At 39.4% G+C, this 24353-nt stretch overlaps 1 protein-coding gene across 1 annotated transcript in view; it reads left to right on the top strand.

Annotated features, from left to right (window-relative positions):
* Positions 1-24353, top strand: part of guca1ab.2 (guanylate cyclase activator 1Ab.2) — a 47384-nt gene that overhangs the window by 9688 nt on the left and 13343 nt on the right. Inside the window, exon 2 of the mRNA XM_062053818.1 lies at positions 1450-3497. Coding sequence (XP_061909802.1) covers positions 2895-3497 — 603 coding nt within the window. The 5' untranslated portion in view covers positions 1450-2894. The remainder of the gene's footprint in view (positions 1-1449; positions 3498-24353) is intronic.

Below are 24353 nucleotides of genomic sequence, written 5' to 3'. Positions count from 1 at the left end.
TGGCCTTCTGTGGGTCGTGGCCGCGGGGCCAAGTTGGCCTGGCCCCTTGGGGCCTCTGACCGTCTATGGATCGTGGCCGCGGGGCCAAGTTGACCTGGCCCCCTGGGGCCTCTGACCCTCTATGGATCGTGGCCGCGGGGCCAAGTTGGCCTGGCCCCTTGGGGCCTCTGACCGTCTATGGATCATGGCCGCGGGGCCATGTTGGCCTGGCCCCTTGGGGCCTCTGGCCCTCTGTGGGTCGCGGCCGCGGGGCCAAGTTGACCTGGCCCCTTGGGGCCTCTTACCCTCTATGGATCATGGCCGCGGGGCCAAGTTGGCCTGGCCCCTTGGGGCTTAAGATTATTATTTTTGCAAAAGTAGTTTTGCTTGGGTCGCGGCCGCGGGGCCAAGTTGGCCTGGCCCCTTGGGGCCTCTGGCCCCCTGGGCCTGGGCCCGGTAGGCCCGGTCATTAATCCACCTATGCGTCTTCACCAGTGACGTGCGGTGAGGTTCATGTCTGGTGAGGCACTGACTTCATCACAGTCAGATTTACAAATATATGAACCCTAAAGAGTATCTTATTCACCATTTGATTGGCAGCAGTTAACGGGTTATGTTTAAAAGCTCATACCAGCATTCTTTACACATACAAACTGTAGCACACAAAAAAGCACATTTAATAAAAAAATATTATTATGGTCTTACTTTTCTTGCTGGACATCCACACAGCCAGCCTTTGCGCGTGCACCACGCTGTTTAAAAAGAACGGGTCTTCTGTCCCGAAGTCAAAAGCAAACCTTTTAGCTCCGGCGTTGGTCTACCTTTAATTATTACCTCCTTTTTCGATTGAAAGTCCAGTTTAGAAAACTGTTTTATTTTACATATGTAATCCTCTATGTTTTTAATAAAAGTTCAGGCGAGAGGAAATAAACAATCTCTGCACTTGACTTTTTTTTTTGTGGTTTTTTTTTCCTTCTGCGGCCGAGCAATGATCTCTGGGATCACTACCGCCCTCTACCACCAGGAGGCCGGATTACTGCGAGCCTCAGCCAGTACGTCTTTTGCAGCAGTTTTATGAATGCTCAGCACAAAAAATACGTTACACACATACAGTTGTTGACAAAATGCACTGTACATTATATACCTCAGCTAACTAAACTATGCCATAGTTTAGTTAGCTGATATAATTCATATAGCAATACAGTCTCACTGCACAGCAGGCCAGCAGTTAGCCGAGTCATTGCGCACAATCCATGTTGAGGCACAAATCAGTGACGTGCCTCAACTGGCTGCTGATCACCGCACCGTCTCTTCTCAGTATTTGAACGGCAAATGTGAAAATAAAAATAAAAATAATCTAAAACTGGTGAAGTTAAATGGAAAATAACTTTATAGTATAATCACTGGATACATATAACAATTTAATAAATGTTTTTTCTTTTTACATTTTTTTTCTTTCCATGATGGCAGGTGAGGTCCCGCCTCCCCTGCCTCTACTGACTGCACGTCACTGGTCTTCACGCTGATTTCTATGAAGGTTCAGTTCAGTTCAGTTTCAGTTTATTTCGAACATGCATACGAAACAATGTAATGCATTTCAAATCACGTCACTTCCTGCCAATGAGAAAGGACGCAAAAGAGAAAGGCTCCGCTCTTGCTACCGGAGTTTTTTGTTAAATCTGAAGATTTTGACCACTGATTTGCGATCACAGCCACAGGAAAGTCACCTGGCATCTTCAATCTGATTTTGGTCAGTTGAGAGGCACTAATACGCTGAAATAAGGCGAGTTGGGAGAGCCGTTAGACTCAAGCCAAAGGCGCCTTGCCGCAGTTCAAAGCGGTTGCCTAGCAACCAAAAGCTACGGCGAGTTTACAGCTGTTTTAAAGTGATCCCGACGTCGCAGAGTGATATAAGTTGACAGGCTGACACCTCAAATTGATCTCTGAACGGCGCGAGATACGAAATTGTTGGAAAAAACAAGTTAAAGTGCCGCAAGTCGCTAAAGAAGCAACTGCCGTTAAGACACAAGCAAGAGGCAGTGACGTCAGTGACTGCCGCGATGCGAAAAGGTAAAGGAAAGATTGAAATCCCGAAACCTTCGGGGTCAGCTGTTACAGAACACAACTGGGAACAAGATTGAGGTTGGACACAGGACATGATGGGAATCAAGAAGTGATACTACAAATACTTGAAGAAATGAAAGAAGAAATGAAAGAAATTAAAAAAGAAATGAAAGAAGAAATGAAAAAAGAAATGAAATAAGAAATGAAAGAATTGAAAGAATATCTGAGAAAAGTAACAACAGAACACCAACAAGATGTGAAAAGTCTGCAGGAAAATATAGAAAATCTGCAATCTCAGAACAACAGTAGAAATAATGAAGCCACTGAAATGGGCAAACGAATGAAGACCCTACAAGAAGACAACAACATGTTGAGGAATATCATAGATGAAATGGATCAGGACAAACGAATGAATGATATCATCGTGACTGGGCACCGAATTAAACCAAGATCCTATGCGAAAGCTGTGAATAATGAAGGTGAACCAGATGAAAAGGATATGATCTCAGCAGAACAGCAAGTGGTCAACTTTCTGCAATCAAAGGAAATTGAAATTGACATTAATACCATCGAAACATGCATCCCACTGAACGGAAGAAACAACAACGCCACTCCAGTCGTGCTCGTGAAACTCATAAACAGAAAATCTAAAATGGCATTGCTGAGACAGGGAAAGAAGCTGAAGGGAACAAATGTGTACATGAATGAGCATCTCACAAAACGCAATGCTGGAATCGCCAAGAAAGCACGCGACTTGAGAAGGCAGGGAAAAATCCAGGGAACTTGGAGCACCAACTGTAAAATCTACATCAAGCTGAATGGAGGTCCAGAAGCAAGAGTAATTGTTGTCCATGACATCAAGGACCTGGACAATTTTTAAAGTTTACACAGCTACCAAAACAACGATGATAATGGACTCTGACAGAAAACAAACACCCAAATTCAGCATCGACACTACTATGTTCCAAGGGACGACTAAACAAGAGGACCTACATTCAGGATTGCATCAACCTACACTTATTGAGATTATTGAAACAACATCAAAGATTGTTGAACAAGAAAATATGGAACTAAAAAATTTCTGCAACAAAGATTACAAAAACCAGGATTTGGAAAATGATATAGATCCAGATACCAATTTTTTCCCCCACATCAGTAATCATTGTTTTTATTATACAGATGATCAATATAATAGCAACATTACATGCGATAACAAATTATCAATTATTCATTTTAATAGCAGAAGCTTATATGCAAACTACAACAACATTAAGAACTTTTTGGAACACATCAACGAACCATTCAAAGTGATTGCTGTCTCAGAAACATGGATTGATGATAAAAAAGGAATAGATTTTGATCTGGAGGGATATGAACTAAACTACATCAACAGAACCAACAAAAATGGAGGAGGAGTAGCTGTGTACGTGATGAAGAACCTGAACTACAAAGTGGTAAAAAAACATCTCATTTGCTATAGATAATATCTTAGAATGTATAACCATTGAAATATGTCAGGAAAAAAGCAAAAACATTTTCATCAGTTGTATATATAGATCACCTAAGTCAAGTATAAAAACATTTGAAGAATGGATCAAGGCTACTTACATGGATAATGGTCAAAGAATAATGTTCTTATGTGGTGACTTTAATATTGACTTATTGAACCCTAACAAGCAAAAGTCTATGACTTCATTGATACAATGTACAGCATCAGTTTATATCCAAAAATCACAAAGCCAAGTAGAATCACAGCACACTGTGCCACGCTTATTGATAATATTTTTACCAATGAGTTTGACAATAACACTACAAGTGGTCTACTTATAACCGACGTTAGTGATCATCTGCCAGTTTTTACAATATATGATGGACACTACAAGAAGAACATGGAAGACAAAAGGACATTTCGAAGACTGTGCACAGAGAAGAGGATGACTGCTTTCAAAATTGAGCTACAAAAGCAAGATTGGGACAATGTGTACAATGAAAAAGAGGTTGATGAAGCATATGAACATTTCTTAAACAAGTTCATAATACTTTATGACAAACATTGTCCATGGATACAACTTAGTAATAAACAGAGAAAGAATAATCAACCATGGATGACAAAAGGATTAAAAAATGCTTGTAAGAAGAAGAATACACTATATAGAGAATTTATAGCACAAAGAACTATAGAGGCAGAAATTAAGTAGAAAAAGTATAAAAACAAGTTAACAGACATACTACGATCATGTAGAAAATAATATTACAGTGAATTAGTGGACAGGAACAAAAATAATATGAGAGCAACATGGGGCATCCTCAATAGCATTTTTAAAAATGGCACAAAGAGGGACTACCCTCAATACTTTTTAGACAGAAATAAAAACAATGACAACATAAAGGAAGTGGTTGAAAGCTTCAATAATTATTTTGTAAATATTGGACCAAAATTGGAAGAAAGGATTCCAGACCCAGTTCCAATTGAGGACTATAATGATACCATAGAGCGAAATCCCAACTCCATGTTCCTCAGTAATGTGACACAGGAGGAAATAGTTACAATCGTGAAAAAATGTAAATCTAAGACTTCAACTGATTGTAATGGAATTGATATGGAAACGATAAAAAAGGTTATAGAAGAGATCTCAGGACCATTAATGTATATTAGTAATCTATCATTTTAAACAGGTACATTCCCAAACGAAATGAAAATAGCTAAAGTTGCACCAATTTATAAGACTGGAGATAAACATCAATTTACAAATTATAGACCTGTTTCTTTACTTCCACAATTTTCTAAAATCATTGAAAAACTGTTTAATAACAGATTAGAGAGTTTCATAAATAAAAATAGAATACTCGAAGAGAACCAATATGGATATAGAGCTAATGTCTCAACTTCAATGGCTTTAACTGAAATTACAGAAGAAATTACCAATGCAATAGACAGTAAAAAATGTGCAGCAGCAGCAGTTTTTATGGATCTAACTAAAGCATTTGACACAATTAATCACAATATTTTAATCAAAAAACTAGAACGATATGGCATCAGAGGGTTAGTCTTAAACTGGATGAAAAGTTATCTAACGAACAGGAAACAATACGTGAAGCTAGGCGAACACATGTCTACAACGCTAAATATATCCTGTGGTGTACCTCAGGGATCAATACTAGGACCTAAATTATTCAATCTCTATATAAATGACATTTGTAAAGTTACAAAAGATTTAAAGTTAGTATTATTTGCGGATGATACAACAGCGTTTTGTTCAGGAGAGAACACACAGGAGATAATACAAATGATAACAGAAGAAATTAACAAATTAAAAAGATGGTTTGACAAAAACAGACTATCGTTGAATCTTAGTAAAACTAAAATAATGCTATTTGGTAATAGTAGAAGAGAAAGTCAAACACAAATACAAATAGACGGAATAGAAATTGAAAGAGTAAATGAAACCAAATTTGTAGGTATAATGATTGATGATAAATTGAACTGGAAATCTCACGTAAAAAATATACAACATAAAGTAGCAAGAAACACGTAAATAATGAATAAAGCAAAACATGTTCTAGACAAAAAATCACTTCATATTCTATACTGCTCACTAGTGTTACCATATCTGAGCTACTGTGTAGAAATATGGGGAAATAATTACAAAAGTACACTTCATTCATTAACGGTGTTACAAAAAAGATCAGTTAGAATAATACATAATGTTGGATATAGAGAACATACAAATCCTTTATTTATTGAATCAAAGATACTGAAATTCCACGACATAGTGAATTTGCAAACAGCTAAAATTATGCACAAAGCAAACTATAACCTGCTACCCAAGAATATACAACAATTCTTCTCAACAAAAGAGGAGAAATATAATCTTAGAGGAAAAATGTAATTCAAAACATTTGTACGCACGTACAACACTTAAGACCTTCAGTATATCAGTATGTGGAATTAAATTATGGAATGGATTAAGCAAAGCAATCAAACAATGTACTAATATGATCCACTTCAAGAAACTCTTCAAACTTAAAGTGTTTACAAAGTACAAAGAAGAAGAACCATGACAAACATTTTCAATTTATTTCATCCATCCATTCATTCATTCTTAAAGTAATCTTACTTATCTCATCATATGAAATATGACTTTCTTCACCAATTATTATTATTAAATTCTTACTATTATTTATTTATTTATTTTTATTGTGATTACCTATGGAGTTTATTGTGAATAAATTGAGAACAGGAAGTGAATAAAAAAGTTTCAGCAACTGTTATGTAAAGAAAAGGGGTAGGATTAAATAAGCTCTGCTTCTTCCTACTCCATGTTGAAAAGAGAAACCGGAAATTGTGATGTATCATGTTGTATGCTTGCATGTTCGAAATAAACTCAAACTCTTAACTCTAACTCTAACACAATTCCAGTTGTTTCATTACAGCACGTCCGAAAAGGAGTAGGAAGAAGCAGAGCTTATTTAATCCTACCCCTTTTCATACCATAGCAATTTTATCCAATTCCCTTGTTCTCTGTAACAAACAGTGAACAAATAAATAATAAATAAATAATATACCATGGTAAACATACAAATATTAAATACATAAATAATCTTTGTCTCAATAAAAATAAAAAAGAGTTCAAGATGTTCTTCATAATTCTTGTTCTGTGTACTTTGTGAACACTCGTAGTTTGAAGAGTCTCTTAAACTGAATCATATTTGTTTGATTTCTTTGGTTAATCCATTCCATAATTTAATTCCACATACTGATATACTAAAGGTTTTAAGTGTTGTACGAGCATACAAATTTTTCAAATTAGATTTTCCTCTGTGGTTATATTTCTCCTCTTTTGTTGAGAAGAATTGTTGTACATTCTTGGGTAGCAGGTTATAGTTTGCTTTGTACATAATTTTAGTTGTTTGCAAATCCACCAAATAGTTGAATTTCAATAATTGTGATTTAATTAATTATTCAATTAAATATTTATTAAACTAATAATTTAATAAATAAAGGGTTTGTATGTTCTCTATATCCAACATTATGTATTATTCTAAATGGATCTTTTTTGTAACACCGTTAGTGAATGAAGCGCACATTTGTAGTTGTTTCCCCATATTTCTACACAATAACTCAGACATGGTAACACTAGCGAGCAGTAAAGAATATAAAGTGATTTTTGGTCTAGAACATGTTTTGCTTTATTCATTATTGACGTGTTTCTTGCTACTTTTTGGTGTATATTTTTTACATGAGATTTCTAATTCATTTTATCATCTATTATTACACCCAAAAATGTGTTTTCTTTTACCCTTTCAATATTTACTCCGTCTGTCTGTATTTGTGTTTGACTTTCTCTTCTACTGTTACCAAATAGCATTATTTTAGTTTTACTGAGATTCAAAGATTCTGTTTTTGTCAAACCACCTCTTTAATTTGTTAATTTCTTCTGTTATTATTTGTATTATCTTTTGTGTGTTCTCTCCTGAACAAAATGCTGTTGTATCATCTGCAAATAATATTAACTTTAAGTCCTTTGTAACTTTACAAATGTCATTTATATAGAGATTGAACAATTTTGGTCCGAGTATTGATTTCTGAGGTACACCACAAGATATTTTTAGCTCTGTGGAAGTGTGTTCGCCTATCTTCACATATTGCTTCCTGTTGGTTAAGTAGCTTCTTATCCAGTTCAAGACCAACCCTCTGATGCCATACCGTTCTAATTTGTTTATTAAGATGTTATGATTAATTGTGTCAAATGTTTTTGTTACATCCATAAACACTGCAGCAGCACATTTTTCACTATCTATTGCATTTGTGATCTCTTCAGTTATTTCGATTAATGCCATTGATGTTGAGATGTTGGCTCTGTTGTCTGTGAATGTTTCATTTTTATTTATGAATTTGTATAAACAGTTTTCAATGATTTTAGAAAATTGTGGAAGTAGAGAAACAGGTCTGTAGTTTGTAAACTGGTGTTTGTCTCCAGTCTTATAAATCGGTAGGATTTTTGCTATTTTCATTTTGTCTGGGAATTTGCCTGTTTGAAATGATAGGTTGCTGATATATGTTAAAGGTTCTGAAATCTCTTAATTTCTTAAGGTTAATTTGTGTCTTTAATACGAGAGCTATTTTTGGACACTGAATATATGTAACACATTTTTTTACATTCAAATTCTGTGAACTGAATGTCTTTAATAATGATTGTGAATGATAGGCAAAATTCCCAAAAAGCGTGCAGTTCCCGTTTAATAAAGTGCAGGGTTTCCCCTTAATGTAATTGAATGTGGCGGGCCGCCACAGCATTTTTATTACCGCCACACCTTAAAAATAGTAATTTTTTTTTACTTTGGAAACAATTTAAAGTAATATGATATAGTATAGCCCCCCCCAGGAAAAAATCACACAAAGTCCAACGCTATCTTTAACTTTCATTACCAGAATTATGATAGCAAACGGCACAATTCAAACAAGTTTTCCCTGCCATGCAAACACTTTTGTCTCTTTTGAGTCCAAAGATCCCCGGACACACAACAACACTTCCTCATTCTCCGTCAATCACCTTTCAGGCACGGACGGTGTGTTTGTAAACATGTGAACAACTGACATCAAATCAGAACCACACAAACATGAAACAATAACATTAGCTGGTCATTACAGTATGATTTGATATATAAATAACCTTTTATGTGTGCACTATTGACAAGTAACGAAAACTTGACCACTGAAAAAGGACTTTGATCACGGAAAACCGCGCTATCAAAACCGGATGTAAACAAAACGCACGCCATTGTCTGGAGCGTTGTCAGCATGTCTGTGATGGGGATGAGATTTTTATATATATTGCAGATATACCTGCGGACAGCCATCTACAAAATGTGCAAATATTAAGAGGACAGTGGCGGCTTTTAGGAAGAGAAAGTCCAACTGGAGCAACAACGCAAAGCAAGTGTGACATCATGCTCACTACAGCTAATAGGGAACATGAGATAGGTCTAGACCAGGGGTCGGCAACCCGCGGCTCCGGAGCCGCATGCGGCTCTTTGACCACTCTGATGCGGCTCAGCTGCATACTTACACACCTTCCCGGATTTCAGTGCCTCTCCCGGAAATCTCCCGGGGCAAATATTCTCCGATTTTCACCCGGACAACAATATTGAGGGCGTGCCCTGATGGCACTGCCTTTATTAGCGTCCTCTACAACCTGTCGTCGCGTCCGCTCTTTCACCATACTATCTGCGTGCCGGCCCAGTCACATGTTGTATGCAGCCTCTGCTTACACACGTCAGTGACTGCAAGTCATACTTGGTCAACAGCCATACAGGTCACACTGAGGGTGTCCGTATAAACAACTTTAACACTCTTACTAATATGCGCCACACTGTGAACCCACACCAAACAAGAATGACAAACACATTTCGGGAGAACATCCGCATCGTAACACAACATAAACACAACAGAACAAATACCCAGAATCCCATGCATCCCTAACTCTTCTGGGCTACATTATACACCCCCGCTACCACCAAACCCCCCCCCCCCCACACACACACATCAAACCCCCTCCCCCGCCCCCCCTCCGTGCGTCGGTTGAGGTGGGCGGGGTTGGGGGGGGGGTTTGGTGGTAGCGGGGGTATGACGCTGTCAAGGGCCATTCATATGAAGCTTGCGTTTCATATATATATATATATATAAGAAGTACTTGACTTTCAGTGAATTCTAGCTATATATATATATATATATATATATATATATATATATATATATATATATATATATATATATATATATATATATATATATATATATATATATATTTTTTTTTTTTATTATATATAAATAAAAGAAATACTTGAATTTCAGTGTTAATTTATTTACACATATACACACACATAACACTCATCTACTCATTGTTGTACTTGAAAGTTGTTAGTGCAATACTAGAGTCTCTAAACAGAAGTAGTCTCTAAACACGACTACATTTTATAACAACACAAGAAATAAACATTTAAAAAGTCATTAAAAGTCTGTAAACTCTTGAAAATATCTCACCGAAGTACATTGAGCAAAAAGCAGCAGCAATTAAAAATATGGCAAAACGATAAAATAAAAAAAAAAGTTAAGATGTTAATGTTAATTGATAATAACAGATTTGTTTTAAATGTATGTATCCATTTATTGAGCCTTTTAAAAGAAAATCATGTCATCCTAGCAAATTATGCAAATTACTCGATGACGTCATGGTGACCACGCCCCCACCACAGGTATCTTGGCAATTTAGGGGAAACCCTTAAGTGTACCAAATAGTGCAAAGTTGGAAAATATAAACGATATGACATTTTTTTTTAGGTTTAGTGCTGGCTGTACTCAAAGGTGAGCCCAGCTAAGGTGGTGTCGTATTACTGATTTTGAGCGCCTTGGTCTGTTTAAAAAAAAAACAAAAAAAAACTGCCATACTATCGAGAGAGTTTTCTTGTTTTATCGACAATTTATTTGCTCTCTGCAGCACTCATTTTTACTTTCTCCTCACTGCGGGCAAAAAATAAACGACGAGATGACAAGATGGTGCAACCAATCTTGATAATTTGATACCATTACCTGATTGGGTGTTAGCATGTCACTCCCACTGATTAGTGATAACATCCTGCGTTGCTTGGTTACCAGAGAGCCACTTATCCTGGTTGCGCAGACAATTTAATGCACTGACTTTTTTCAGCATTAGGAAGTAAAACCTTACATCTTTTTATTTCTATTTTTAGACCAAAATTGGTTGGATATTGTCTTATTGTATGTCTTGTATTGTGTGAGTGGAATAGTTAATCATTTGTGAACTATTTACAGTATACTGTACATTAGAAATTGCATGCATAAAGAGTTATTAGTTATTAGTTTTTGTTTGTAGACACCATGTACATTTTTATTTCAACGGAGTAAAATAAATTGATATAATACGCCCGAGTGCAGCTCGGAAAGGCTCCAGCAACTCCCACGACCCCCGAGAGGGACAAGCGGTAGAAAATGGATGGATAGATGGAACTTCATTTTTTTTTTTTTTTTTTTTTGTCCTGTCCAGCTTCTCAGGCAAATCATATAGTAGATGTAGATGCCCATATCGGCTGTTCAGATTTACTTTACAAAAGAGAAGTGTAGGATACTTCTCTTGTTGCCTTATTTGTATTTGACTTTATTAAATGTATTTATATTATCATTTGGTGCAGCCGGGCCAGAGCAGGAGGAGATTGAAAGAGAAAAAAAAAAAGAAGACAGAGGGGGGAATTGTGGGGACAAGAGGGGGATTGACAGAGAGACAAAAACAACAACAGCAAACACAACAACAACAACAACAACAATAGAGCAACATCAGCAAATACGACATGTACAAAGATGATGGTAAAAGTAATAGCAAATAAGCAGTTAGCGAAAATAAAAAATAATACAGAAATGACAATAAGCATTATTACACTGAGGTACGGGGAAAAAAATAAATAAATAAAATATAATAAAAAATAAAAATAAATAAATAATTAAATCTATTAAAAAAAAAAAGAATTAAAAGAAGATCACAGACATGCTGACACACAAGGTCTCTACCCCAACAACTGGCCGACTCGCAGCACCTCGGAATACCCTGCAGCACCAAGCCACCACAGTAGACGCAGGGACTAGACCCAGCAGGCCCCAACCAAGACGGGCACTCGGAAGGGATGGACGGTGGGACCCAGGAGCTCCAGACACGCAGTCCGGATGCAGTAGCCTGAGGCGCCGACCCCCACCTGAAGGGCAGGCCCAGAACGTACCCCCAGAAATATACATACATATCTATATACATACACATACACATACACATGCACACACACACATACACACACTTACACATATATACATATACATACACATACATACACATTCACGTACACATATATATACATACATACATACATACATACACACACATATACACATATATACATATACATACATACATACACATACACAATATATACATACATACATACATACATACATACACACACATACATACATATACACAGTTTGTCAGCCCCGACAACCACCACGCGCGCGCGCTGCCACCAGTCACAACATCAGCCACCCCCCTGCACCAGACCCAGCAGCCACGGGCGCCCACACCACAAACAAACGGCAGCAGAAACAGCAGCCGCAATACCCAATCAAATCAAAGCGATCAAAAAAAACCGCGACCGGCAACCACACGCCAACAGGATCACGGAGACCAGCCAGCGCCAGCCCGCCAGCCAGCCCAAACGCCAACACGCAAACAAGAGACACCAACACCCTCCCCCCCACCAAAAGACCCCACCACCCCAACCCAAACCAAACAAACACACCACCGCCCAAACAACCGAGACACAGCATCCAGACCAGACATGGGCGCCGCGCCGCCACCACATCAAGTCACCAACAGAGACCCCACAGCGCAAGGTCGGGCCACAAGGGCATGGACCCCACCCAACAGGAAACGAGACCCGCGCAACGCCACACACAAATAAATAATAAGATTAAACAAAAATAATAATAATAATTAAAAAAAAATTAAAAAATTAAGATATTAAAAATAAAATAAATAAAAAATAAAAAAATAAAAATAAAAAAGTAAAATAAAATAAAATAAATAAAAAAATTAAATTCAATTAAAAATAACCAATAAAAATAAATAAATAAAATAAAAATAAAATAAAATAAAATAAGTAAATAATAAAACAATGTTTTTTAAATGAATTAAAAAAAATAAAAAATTATATATATATATATATATATATATATATATATATATATATATATATATATATATATATATATATATACATATATATATATATATATATATATATATATATATATATATATATATATATATATATATATATATATATATATATATATATATATATATATATATATATATATATATAATAAATGAATAAAAGCCTGGCAGACCACCAGACCGCAGTCCCCGCAATCCGCGGCGGCCGACGAGGCAATGAGGGGTGCGCCGAACCCCAACCCCATGTGTAAAAGGCCCCCATAGTGTCTACTGTGTAGTTAAAATTAGGAGGTCAGCCATTACAGCCGACCTCCAGTCCCTATTGATGCGTGTACTGTAGCGGGAGTGAGATATGTATGCTTATGGGAACTAATAATGCGATTAAAATTGAGGGACATCAAGGTCTTGGTGGGTCCCAACCAAGCCGAGCCCCCCAAATCCTAAGTGTCTAATATGCAGCTAAGATTGAGGGATGGACGAGCAGGGGACAAGACAGGAGGACTGGAGCCCCATAGGAGGCATCCTCATCCCCCCGCCATGCCTCCCCGCAGGACAATCCCCCAAAGTCTTATATATGTGTGTCTGTGTGTGCTATAAGTAGGAGGAGTAGAGGGCCCGGAAATCCCCCCCGGTCCATGCGGCCGACAACCAGGAACTACGGCCAGGAAGCCGCCCCCCCCCCCCCCCCCACAGCCCGTGACCCACACCAGACCAGTTAAGCGTGACGCCACGCGAGCCCACCCTTCGCCAAACAAAGCCAGCCCCCGCCCGCCCCAACCCAACCCCGCAGAGCCCATACCAGCAACCAAACGCAGAAAAACTGCACAGCCCCCATGCCCAATGCAAACACCGCATCCCGGCCATCCACACAGCAACGTGCCCATACGAGTCCCGGCCAGGGGATGGCACCCCCCAACGGGGGAAGAAGTCAATGCATCCCGTCTGCACGCCAGCCCCCAAACCAGCCGGCAAGCCAACGCCAGCCAGCCCCCACAACCCCACAAGCGCACAGATACCAGCCACAGTCCCCCAACCACCCCAACCCAACACAGCGACGCCAACCGCCGGCAGTACCACAGCAACCATCAACACCATCGCCCGTCCGCAGTACAAACACCCGCGGTCGCCGAAACCGAAACAAAAAAAAAAGCGACCGACCCTGTAAACCACAACAACGCACACCCCCAGCTACCACCGAGGCCACCAACCCACCTACCCCAACTCATCCACAGCCACGCCAATCGATCCACCGGACATCCACACCCATACACACACCAACACATACATACACACATACACATATACATACATATATGTATATACACATACACACATGCATGCATATACATATACACATACACACACACACACACACACACACACACTTATATACACCTACATACATATACATATGCACACATATACACAAAAATAAATAAAGAAATAAATAAAATAAAAATAAACCCTTTAAATAAAATTAAATAAATAAAAATAAACAAGAGGCCTGGTCGCCAACAGTGCCCAGCGCCACCAAACCCCGCAGCCCTTCCCGCACGTCCAGGCCCCCCCGCCCACTACCCACCAGGCATCCCATCCGGCAAAGGGCCATAAGGGCCCAGCCCCGCGCCCACAGCCGGCATGCCACGGCATCTCAGCAGGCCTGGTGCCGCGATCAGCAATGCACACCGGGGCAGCGACACACACACATGTACCTACATACATACACACAGATTCCACCATACATACATACAAACGTACACACACACACACACATACACGCGCACCCATATATACACATATATAATTTAACAAAATAAATCAAATTTATTCAATAGATAATTTAAAAATATATATAAGAATATATATAAATAAAATTAATAAATAAATAAGGGCGGAGTAAAACACAGGAGGGGGAACCCGCAGGGCAGTCGGGCAGCACCGCCGGGGCCCCAACAAGGGAGGCAAGCAGCCCCCCAACCCGGCACCAGGCGGGCCCGTACAGCCGCAGCGTTGGGCGACCCCGGGCAGACCCCGCCCCGCGCCCCAGGGGAAGGAGGAGGCCCATGGACACCCGGGGCCAGAGGGGCACGAGCCGACCCCCGCCCAACAGCGGCAAGGCCCCAGCCCCACGGGCGCAACCCCCCGCCCAACCACCCACGAGAGGGACAACCCCCCGCCCAACCCAAGGCGGCCGCCCCCAACAGCCTCACCTGCACCCCAACCCCCGCCCAGGCACCCCCATACATCCCCGGCCGCCAGACCACTCATGCATCGGCCCGCCAGGCCGGAACCAGGGAACACACCCCAGGCCCACCTGACCCCGCGGCACACGGTCCCCCCCGGCACCCATGAACCCCCACCCACGGAGCAAGACCCCTGGGAGAGAGCCCCAGCCCCGGCCCCCATGGGAGTCAGGTCAGGAAATTAATTAGCGGTGCCCAAAGAGATCTGAATTCTGTCAGTTGTTGTTTTGATTCAGCAGACAGTTTTTCCATAACTACATAATCTAATAAAATGTTTTTGTAAAGGTTTATACATAAATTATTTTTTGATTTCCAATTCATGAGAATAGTTTTCTTGGCGATGCCTAATGCATTTATAAGGAGGTATGTTTTGTTTATATCAAGATCAGTTGCGGAGAGATCACCCAACAGGCAGAGTGCAGGAGGGATGGGAATAGGAATCTTTAACGCTAATGATAGGTTCTCGCACACTCCAAGCCAAAAGTTACTCACGGGAGCACATGACCTCATTGAGTGTAAGTAGTTATCTACCTTATTATCTGAGCAGTGTACACAAATGTTAGTCAGCTAAACCCATTTTATACATTCTTAGACCGGTGTAATGTATTCTGTAAAGTATTTTGAGCTGAATCAGTCGTAAATTCGGATTCTTAATCAAACGAGAAGTATTGAGGCATATTTGTTTCCAGAATTCTGGGTCAAAGCTTGTGGATACGTCTGAGTTCCTTGGATGGAACTTCAATACAGGTTTGGATTATCATTTAAAAGAAAATATTATTTTGACTTTCATAAACAGGCGCTGAAACTATCAAAGTTTATTTATATAGCCCTTAATCACAAGTGTCTCAAAGGGCTGCACAAGCTACAACGACATACTCGACTCAGATCCCAATTCCAGATCCTCTTGTTTAGCAATCTTTTGTATCTTGTTCTCGAATGTAAAAAATGAGTGACTGCATAATTTAATGTTTGTGTCTTGTGTATTTTGTTTATCTTACCTTGTGGTTATGATCCTAGATATTTGTTAAAGTATGATGGCAAGTACTTTGGCTTCTTCCGGTCCGCTGTTCCACTTGATTTGCAGTTGGTGGTGTCCGAGTAGTTGAATTTTCCCCTGCATTTTTCAGTTGCATTTTGACTCGGCTGCTTTGTAGTTTTGTTTTGTCAGATGTACAGGATGCTTGTTCCTCTTAGCTCACTTTTACTTCGAAAGATTAATGACCTTCATTGAGGTGGATGGACTGTTGGAAAAAAAAGAAAGAAAAAAACAAGACTGTTTAAACAACATTTTCTCACATATTTTATGTCTGGTTAGTGTATGTAGGTCAATTGCTTTATTGCTGCGCAATTTGATTCCCGAGCGCGGCCACCACTGCTGCTCACTGCTCCCTCACCTCCCAGGGTGTGAAACAAGGGAATGGGTCAAACGCAGAGAGTAATTTCACTACACCTAGTGTGTGTGTGACTATCAGTGGTACTTTAACTTTTAACTTTATATACTTTCCTATGTTTTGAGTGTGAAATTCAATATCTCTTACAATTCAAGGTGAAGGAGTGAACTTAAGTATATGTGATCTTTCTTGCAGTATACAGGTGAAACTCAAAAAAATATAATGTGGTGTAAAAGTTCATTCATGTCAGCAATTCAACTTCAAGCTAATATGTGATATAAACTCGTTACATGCAAACTAAGATAAGTCAGGCATTTATTGCTCATAATTTTGATGTTAATGGCTTAGTCTTTGAAAACCCCACATTTTCTGAGCTTCTCAATTCAAGGTTTTCATAAATAATCATTAAAATCATATCAAGAAGACTTAAAAGAAAATAATATCTTGAGTTGCATGTTATGAGCCTATATTAGTTTCACATTGTATATCTAATTGCTGGAACAAACATTTTTGCACGATATTCCTTTTTTTTTTAGTTTCACCTGTGTATGTGTAAAGAACGCTGACATGAAATTAAACACAGTGTTATTTCTTAGAATACAAGCTGTCTCTCGGCTTTAGGTTGTGAGCAAAAATGTGTTACAAGCCCAACAGCTATGGGGAATGTTACATTAAACCTTGTACTCTAAGTTTAGACCAAAACCCCAGGACTTACTTACTAGCATTAGCTTATAGCTACAGATTAGCATAGCTTGGGTTTTCCAACCATGGGAAAAAATACAATGAGTGTAAAGGACAGTGCTGAGAAGCGGTTTATTTTAAATGAATTAAAGAAGGAAATCATCAAAAATATGACAGAATGCGTAGCCAACTTGGCAAAGCAGTGGGAAACCTCGAACCGCTAGGCTGCACTCTTGAAGCAAAATTAGTCATTAATGCCAGGCAAGGACATTAAAATAATATCTAAAAAAACGGCATTTATCTATGAAAATATGGAGAAGCTGCCAATGGTGTTTGACTGAAAAGCATCTTGAAAGAGATACCATAGAAGTTCACACTCCAAGGTAAATCCATCCATCCATTTTCTACCGCTTATTCCCTTCAGGGTCACAGGGGGCGCTGGAGCCTATCTCAGCTACAATGCTGTACATTATTACATTACACTATAACATTACTGGAGTTTATCCTACATTCTATTGTAATATTTGTATACATTATTTACTTCTAAAAGTTTGTTTTTCTTTTTAAAAGGCATGTTACATGTTAAAATATTTAAGCGCATCTTATATATTAATTATATCTTTTTATCGGGCCGCCATGGAGGCAGTGCTGATGTACTGCGTAACTGTGTGGTTTGATGCCTGCTCTGCTGCAGATGGGAAATGATTGAGACTTTTATTAGTAGATTACACAGTACAGTACATATTCCGTACAATTGACCACTAAATGGTAACACCCGAATAAGTTTTTCAACTTGTTTAAGTCAGGGTCCACGTTAATCAATTCATGGTAAAGGCACTGTAAAGGGTGACCAGGACAGTGGCGAAGATTATCGGCCGCCCTATACCCTCCCTCGAGGACATTGCTCGATCTCGCTGCCACCGCAGAGCAAAAAAAATCTTGGCAGACAGCTCTCACCCTGGTCAGTACTTGTTTAAGCTGCCGCCAACAGGAGAGCGATTTCGGTCACACAAGAGCAGGACAAACAGAGTTAAAAAACGTTTTTACCCAGGGGCCATTCGGCAGCAATGGGCAAGCTACTTAAAGGTAGTGAGCTATGTTAATAGTTACTCTCAATTAAAAGGTAACTAAACTACAGATTAAGCTATCCCCACAGAATTGTCGTAAGCTACACGGCAAAACTTGCTTGCCACAACAACACTACGTATACATATAATTATATATGTCAAGCACGGTGGCACAGGGGTTAGTGCATGTGCCTCACAATACGAAGGTCCTGAGTAGTCCTGAGTTCAATCCCGGGCTCGGGATCTTTCTGTGTGGAGTTTGCATGTTCTCCCCGTGACTGCGTAGGTTCCCTCCAGGTATTCCGGCTACCTCCCACCTCCAAAGACATGCACCTGGGGATAGGTTGATTGGCAACACTAAATTGGCCCTAGTGTGTAAATGTGAGTGTGAATGTTGTCTATCTGTGTTGGCCCTGCGATGAGGTGGCGACTTGTCCAGGGTGTACCCCGCCTTCCGCCCGAATGCAGCTGAGATAGGCTCCTGCACCCCCCACGACCCCAAAAGGGACAAGCGGTAGAAAATGGATGGATGGAACATAATGTACAACTTTGTACCAAACAAGTAGGCAGAGAATAAAGGCTCACTTTGATTGTTTATTATAATAAACATCAACTTGAAACATGGCCTGTGTGTCTTAACATTTTTTTACTTGCAAAGTTGTGGTACCTTGTACAAAATGAGAGGGAAAGCACTGACAACAAATTAAACTAAAGGCAGTTAAACAATAATATTAAATAAACACCAAAATATATACTGGAATGGGGACTTTTCAGCACAGGATAAATTACTGTTTCAACAGAAACCACAATGGCAAAATGACACTAACCCAGCCAAAGGAAAAGTGTGTCCCACTCCCATAAAACAGACATTCACAAACATAAATCAATAAAAGTTAACATTTTTGTGCCAGGACGGGAATCATATTTAACCTTTTTACTGTTAACTAAGCAGCATTGGGTAATCGGTATTGACACTTTCCCCTCTCCTCCCTGAGAGGTTTGCTCACACAGCTGTGTACTGTCAAGTTAGTGAATTAATTGACTCACATTATGTTCAACATATGGTGAATGTTTATATTCAACTTAGAGAAAGTGAACCACCAGGTTTAAGTAAATAATGGTTGGAACCATAATACATTAAGGAGTCTTAGTTGGAAATTCGCATGTGGACTGGAATTAGCTCTTACGAGAAGTAATAAAACCAGGCTTCGGAATGCAAAAGTTATAGCTTTATCCGGGAATAGAGATTCCATGCTTATCTTAAACATCAACCTACAAGTTATGGTATATATATCTGTTGTCTTTCCAGTCACTACACACGAACATCTCCTTACATGGCCAGGTTGTGCTGTCCTGACTTAGCACACACTCAGACAGAGAAAGAAGGAATATAAAACCGATGGTTTGGCTTCTCCAAGTTAGGAGTCTTTCATTTTTGACCTGATCTCCTCCGGGTACTGCAGACCTGTTTAAGGACTTGTAATAAAGCAACTTTTTGTTCAGCAAATCGTCTCCGACGTCTCTTTTGATCCAGCCGCACAGCTGCGTTTCCCTTCTGCCCGGGAGGGGGTGACAAGACCGGAAATACACAGAACGAAAAGAACGTTTATAAAATCTTGAAAATAATTTCAGTAAAGTAAAAGTACAGGTAAATTGCCTATTGATGCACCCTGGAAGAAACAGTTATTTAAACAAAACTGTTGCCTCATGTGGTTTCTGCCACCATTGCGGGCAATGTGTTTTGATTTTGCTTCCTGATTTTAAAGTGTGATTGCCCGCCCTATCTTGCCTGATTGGTCTGCCTTAATGTTTGGCCCTAACTTTAGCCAATTGTGACTCATCATACGTAAACCAACCAATCATCATGGATTTTCTCATACGTAAACCAACTAATCATCGTAGAGTTTCTCTGTATTTTTATGTTTTTACCCCCTTGGATCCTTGGGAGGGACAAGCAGTAATGGATCGATGGGTTGGCAGTCCATTTTCTCTTTGTATCAATTGTTATCAATTGTTTTTCTTGTATATTAACTGCACCTAACAGAGTGGCCACCTGTAATTTCATCATGCTCTCATGTTTGATGACAATAAATCTTTTTACAATATTCTATTGTACTTAAATTATTTTACTTAATTTCAATGTCCGACGCTGTTTCGCAATATCGATCAATCAAACTTTACTTATATAGCCTTTAATCACAAGTGTCTCAAAGGGCTGCACAAGCCATAACGACATCCTCGGATCAGATCCCACATCAGGGCAAGAAAAAACTCAACCCAATGGGAACAATGAGAAACCTTGGAAGGGACCGCAGATGTGGGGATCCGCCCCGGGCGACCGGTGCAATGGATGCCAAGTGGATACAGTTAATGTGAGAGTCCTGTCCATAGTGGGTGCAGCAGGGGATCCTCTTGCATGTAGACACGTCGGGGCGCAGAGACGTCACCGACTGATGCATAAGGAGTGGTCACCCCGGGTGCCGACTTCATGTGAAAGTCCAGTCCATTGGGAGACCAGCAGGGGATCATCCTAAATGGAGACAAGTCAGCAACGCAGAGAAGTCACCAACTGATCCAAAGAGGAGTGGTCCATCCTGGGTCACGACTTTGAGCAGCTAACGCCTCTCCACACATTAAATTATCACTACATGCTTGATGGACAACCTCAAGTTTAGTCGCACGCCATTTGCGTTCCAGTTTTCTACATGATAGTTTAAGAGCTCTGGTTTCTTCTGTCAACCAGGGCATACGCCTTTTAGGGGCATTTTTTAGCTTTACTATACTATCAATGGCGTTGCGCAGGGCATCGTTAAAGTTGTTAATGAGGTTATGGATAGAGCCCACATAATTTGGGAATGGTGCCATTACCGAAGGCAGTAGGCCAGGAAGAGTCGTAGCAATAATGTTGCGGCTGCTTAAGTAGCGGTGATTAGTAGCTTGTTGACAATGAGTCAGAACTTCACATTTTAAAAGGTAATGATCGGACATTACTTTAGTGTACAGGAGTACTATAACTTTGGAGGTGGTGACACCCCGGACAAGGACTAGGTCTATTGTATTACCGTTGAAATGCAAGGGTTCATTTATTATTTGTGTAACACCACAGCTATCAATTATAGTCTGAAACGCTGCACACAGAGGGTCTAACAGGGTATTCATATGGATATTAAAATCACCCATTATACTTATATTGTCTGCGTGCGTCACTAATCAGCGACAAACTCTGAAAATTCACTGATAAATTCCAAATAGAGACCAAGGGGACGATAGATAACAGCCAGAAAGAGAGGTAACGCTGTGACAGACCTCATAGTAAGCACCTCAAATGTTTCATACTTTATTACTTAATATGAGTATTCGGAGATGCAAGCTGTGTCACAGCGTCACTCATATCCAAAGGTACCAATGTATAATTACTGCGCAGGCTGCAAACCGAGTATAGTTTGTACAAACGTACATTTGTTTCAAACATTTGTAAATCTGATTCTGAAAAAGTCACTTCCCCACCAGCCACCAACCTCACTCATTGCATGTCAGTGAACCAGACCACACTGCCACCCTCATTATTGTTTGTAGTCTGCAGTGGTGTAGAACTGCACTATAACATACTATACTTACTATAATAGAGTTGAAAATCTGTGATTTCTCATTAGAGCACTGTGATATTAGCTGCTGCAGTATGTTTTAGGTTTTAGGTAAATTGTCGTGAAGCCAAATGTGAGAGTCCTCAGCTTACCTTGAGGAACTTTGATGATGTCATAACTTAAGGTCACTGTCATCGATGCGTCACTGTCACCCTCTATGTCATCTTATGATTAGAGCTTATCAGTCTAAAATGACTTCATACTCGCTATCACAAGCTGATACATATTTTTGATGTAATATTTTGTACTACAACATCTTCTGTGTCATAGTATGTCATAAAGCGGAAATATTCTGCCGACACTTTATTTATTTTTATCTTATTGTGATAAATCGACAGACCATGGTTCCCAAAAGGTCAAAAGAAGGTTCTGTTTTGAGTAAATTAGGCAAACATGCTGAATTATGGTATTTTGAAAATACCATATTTAAATATTGGTTGACAAATAACAATTTGTCAAAAAAGATTGAAGGATGTCATGGATGAATAGGCAACAGTTTAACAAGGACCACTTGATGGAACATGTTGACGATTTGGAAAAACAGAGCTTTTTGCTTGAACAAAAAAGGTTTATCAAAGACAAGCGAGCTCATCTGGAGTCTGAGAATATAAAAAGAGAGACAGAGAAAAATGATTTAAAAGCTCAAACATTGGGCCGTCATTTTCAGTCTAAGAGTTTTCTGATTGAGAGAGAAAATGACCTTCAACAAAACATTCTCAGTCAGCAGAATAACCTCTTTACTTATAACATGACATTGATTGACAGTCGGACTGACAAGATGGAAACAGAGAAAATTAATTCTGAGATTTCTCTGATGCAATGTCGATGTTTGGAAATGGAAACACAGAGAGACAACTCGAGGACACAGCTTCAGTATCTTCAATCTCAACTTTCAAATGTTCCAAAAGAAAATACATGTGAGGTGACAGTTGTCAGTCAAGTGTCGGCTCATCTTGAATCTGAAAATGTAAACATGGACATGGACAACAATGACGATGTAACCGCACGAATCAAAGTTTCTGTGGAAAACAACCATCTGCACGACCAACATACGCAGCTCATAGATCAGATATCTCAGTTTAAACAGCAGAAAAACAACATGGAGACAGTAATTACAGACTTAAGAAGACAAGTTAAAGAAACCAAACAAAATGAGGACACAGTAAATCAACAGAATGTTTTCCTTAAAGACAAATTGGCTCAGCTTACATCACAGAGTTTCAAGATGGAGACTGACGGCGGAGACAAAAGGACAGAGATTCATTTTGTTCCAAAAAACATGAGTCAACAAGATGATCAAATTAAGTTTCTCAGTGATGAGCTAGCTCGCCTTAAATCTCAGATAGCAAAGATGGAGATGGAGAATGACGACTTGAGTGGACAAATATACAATCTTCAAGAAAACAAGGACCAACAAGATGATAAAATTAAGTATTTGAATGATCGGCTGGCAGTGCTTCAGTCTCGTAATGCCGACATGGAGACACAATGTGCTAACTTCAAAGCACAAGTTCAATTTTATCAAGAAAAAGAGAAAACTATGATTAATCACAAAAGTGTCCTTAAACGTGAGATGGGTCAAAATGAGTCAACTGACAATGAGGCTTTAAGTTCAGATGCTGAAATCTCTGAAGACAAAAATAGCCTACAAAATTATCAAATCACGAATGAAACCAAAGAGAGGGAGAAAGATGACTTAAGGACACAAATTCTAGCTCTTCACGAAAACAATAACCAACTTTGTGAGGAAGTTAAGTCCCTCACTGACAAGTTATCTCTACTTGAGTCTCAGAAGGAAACGACGGATACACAACATTGTGACATGAGGGCGAAAGTGAAAGCTCTTCAAGACAACAAGAACCAACTTGATGAGGAGGTTAAGTCTCTCAGTGATCAAGCGGCTATGCTTCAGTCTCAGAAAGCAAAGATGGAGGCACAGAATTGTGACCTCAGAGCACAAGTTAAGTCTCTTAAAGAAAATGAAGACATTCTGATAAAGCGGAATGAGTCCCTCAATGATGACGTTTCTCAGCTTGAAATACGGAACGTGAGGACAGATAAACAAAACGAAAATTTGAGGGCTAAAGTAAAGACGAGTAAAGAAAATGAAAATAGCTTGAGTGAGAAGACGGAGACATTAATGGCTGATGTATCCCTCTTTGAATTTCAGCGGGACAAGGATCAAAGTGAGATTTATGGTCTGAGAACAGAACTGCAGACACTTCGAAGTCAATTGCAAGACCAAGATGAACTATTAAGGAGAATAGATCATGCTGAATCTCTAATGGCGAAGGAGTGGGCAGAAAACGAAAGGTTGAAAAACAAACTCGGTGAGCTTGAGGATGAGGATACTTTTGTAAAAAAACAGAATGACATTGTTAGAGTAGAGTTAGATGAACAAAAATCTCTTCAAGATCAACAGAGTGAACAGATTGCACAGCTGAAGTCAACATTAAAAGATTATAAAGTCCAACTTGAGGAAGCTCAA

The sequence above is a fragment of the Entelurus aequoreus genome, linkage group LG01, assembly GCF_033978785.1.
Source record: "Entelurus aequoreus isolate RoL-2023_Sb linkage group LG01, RoL_Eaeq_v1.1, whole genome shotgun sequence".
NCBI lineage: Eukaryota > Metazoa > Chordata > Actinopteri > Syngnathiformes > Syngnathidae > Entelurus > Entelurus aequoreus.
Note: the sequence above shows the minus strand (reverse complement) of the source record. Positions and strands in the feature narration are given on the sequence as shown.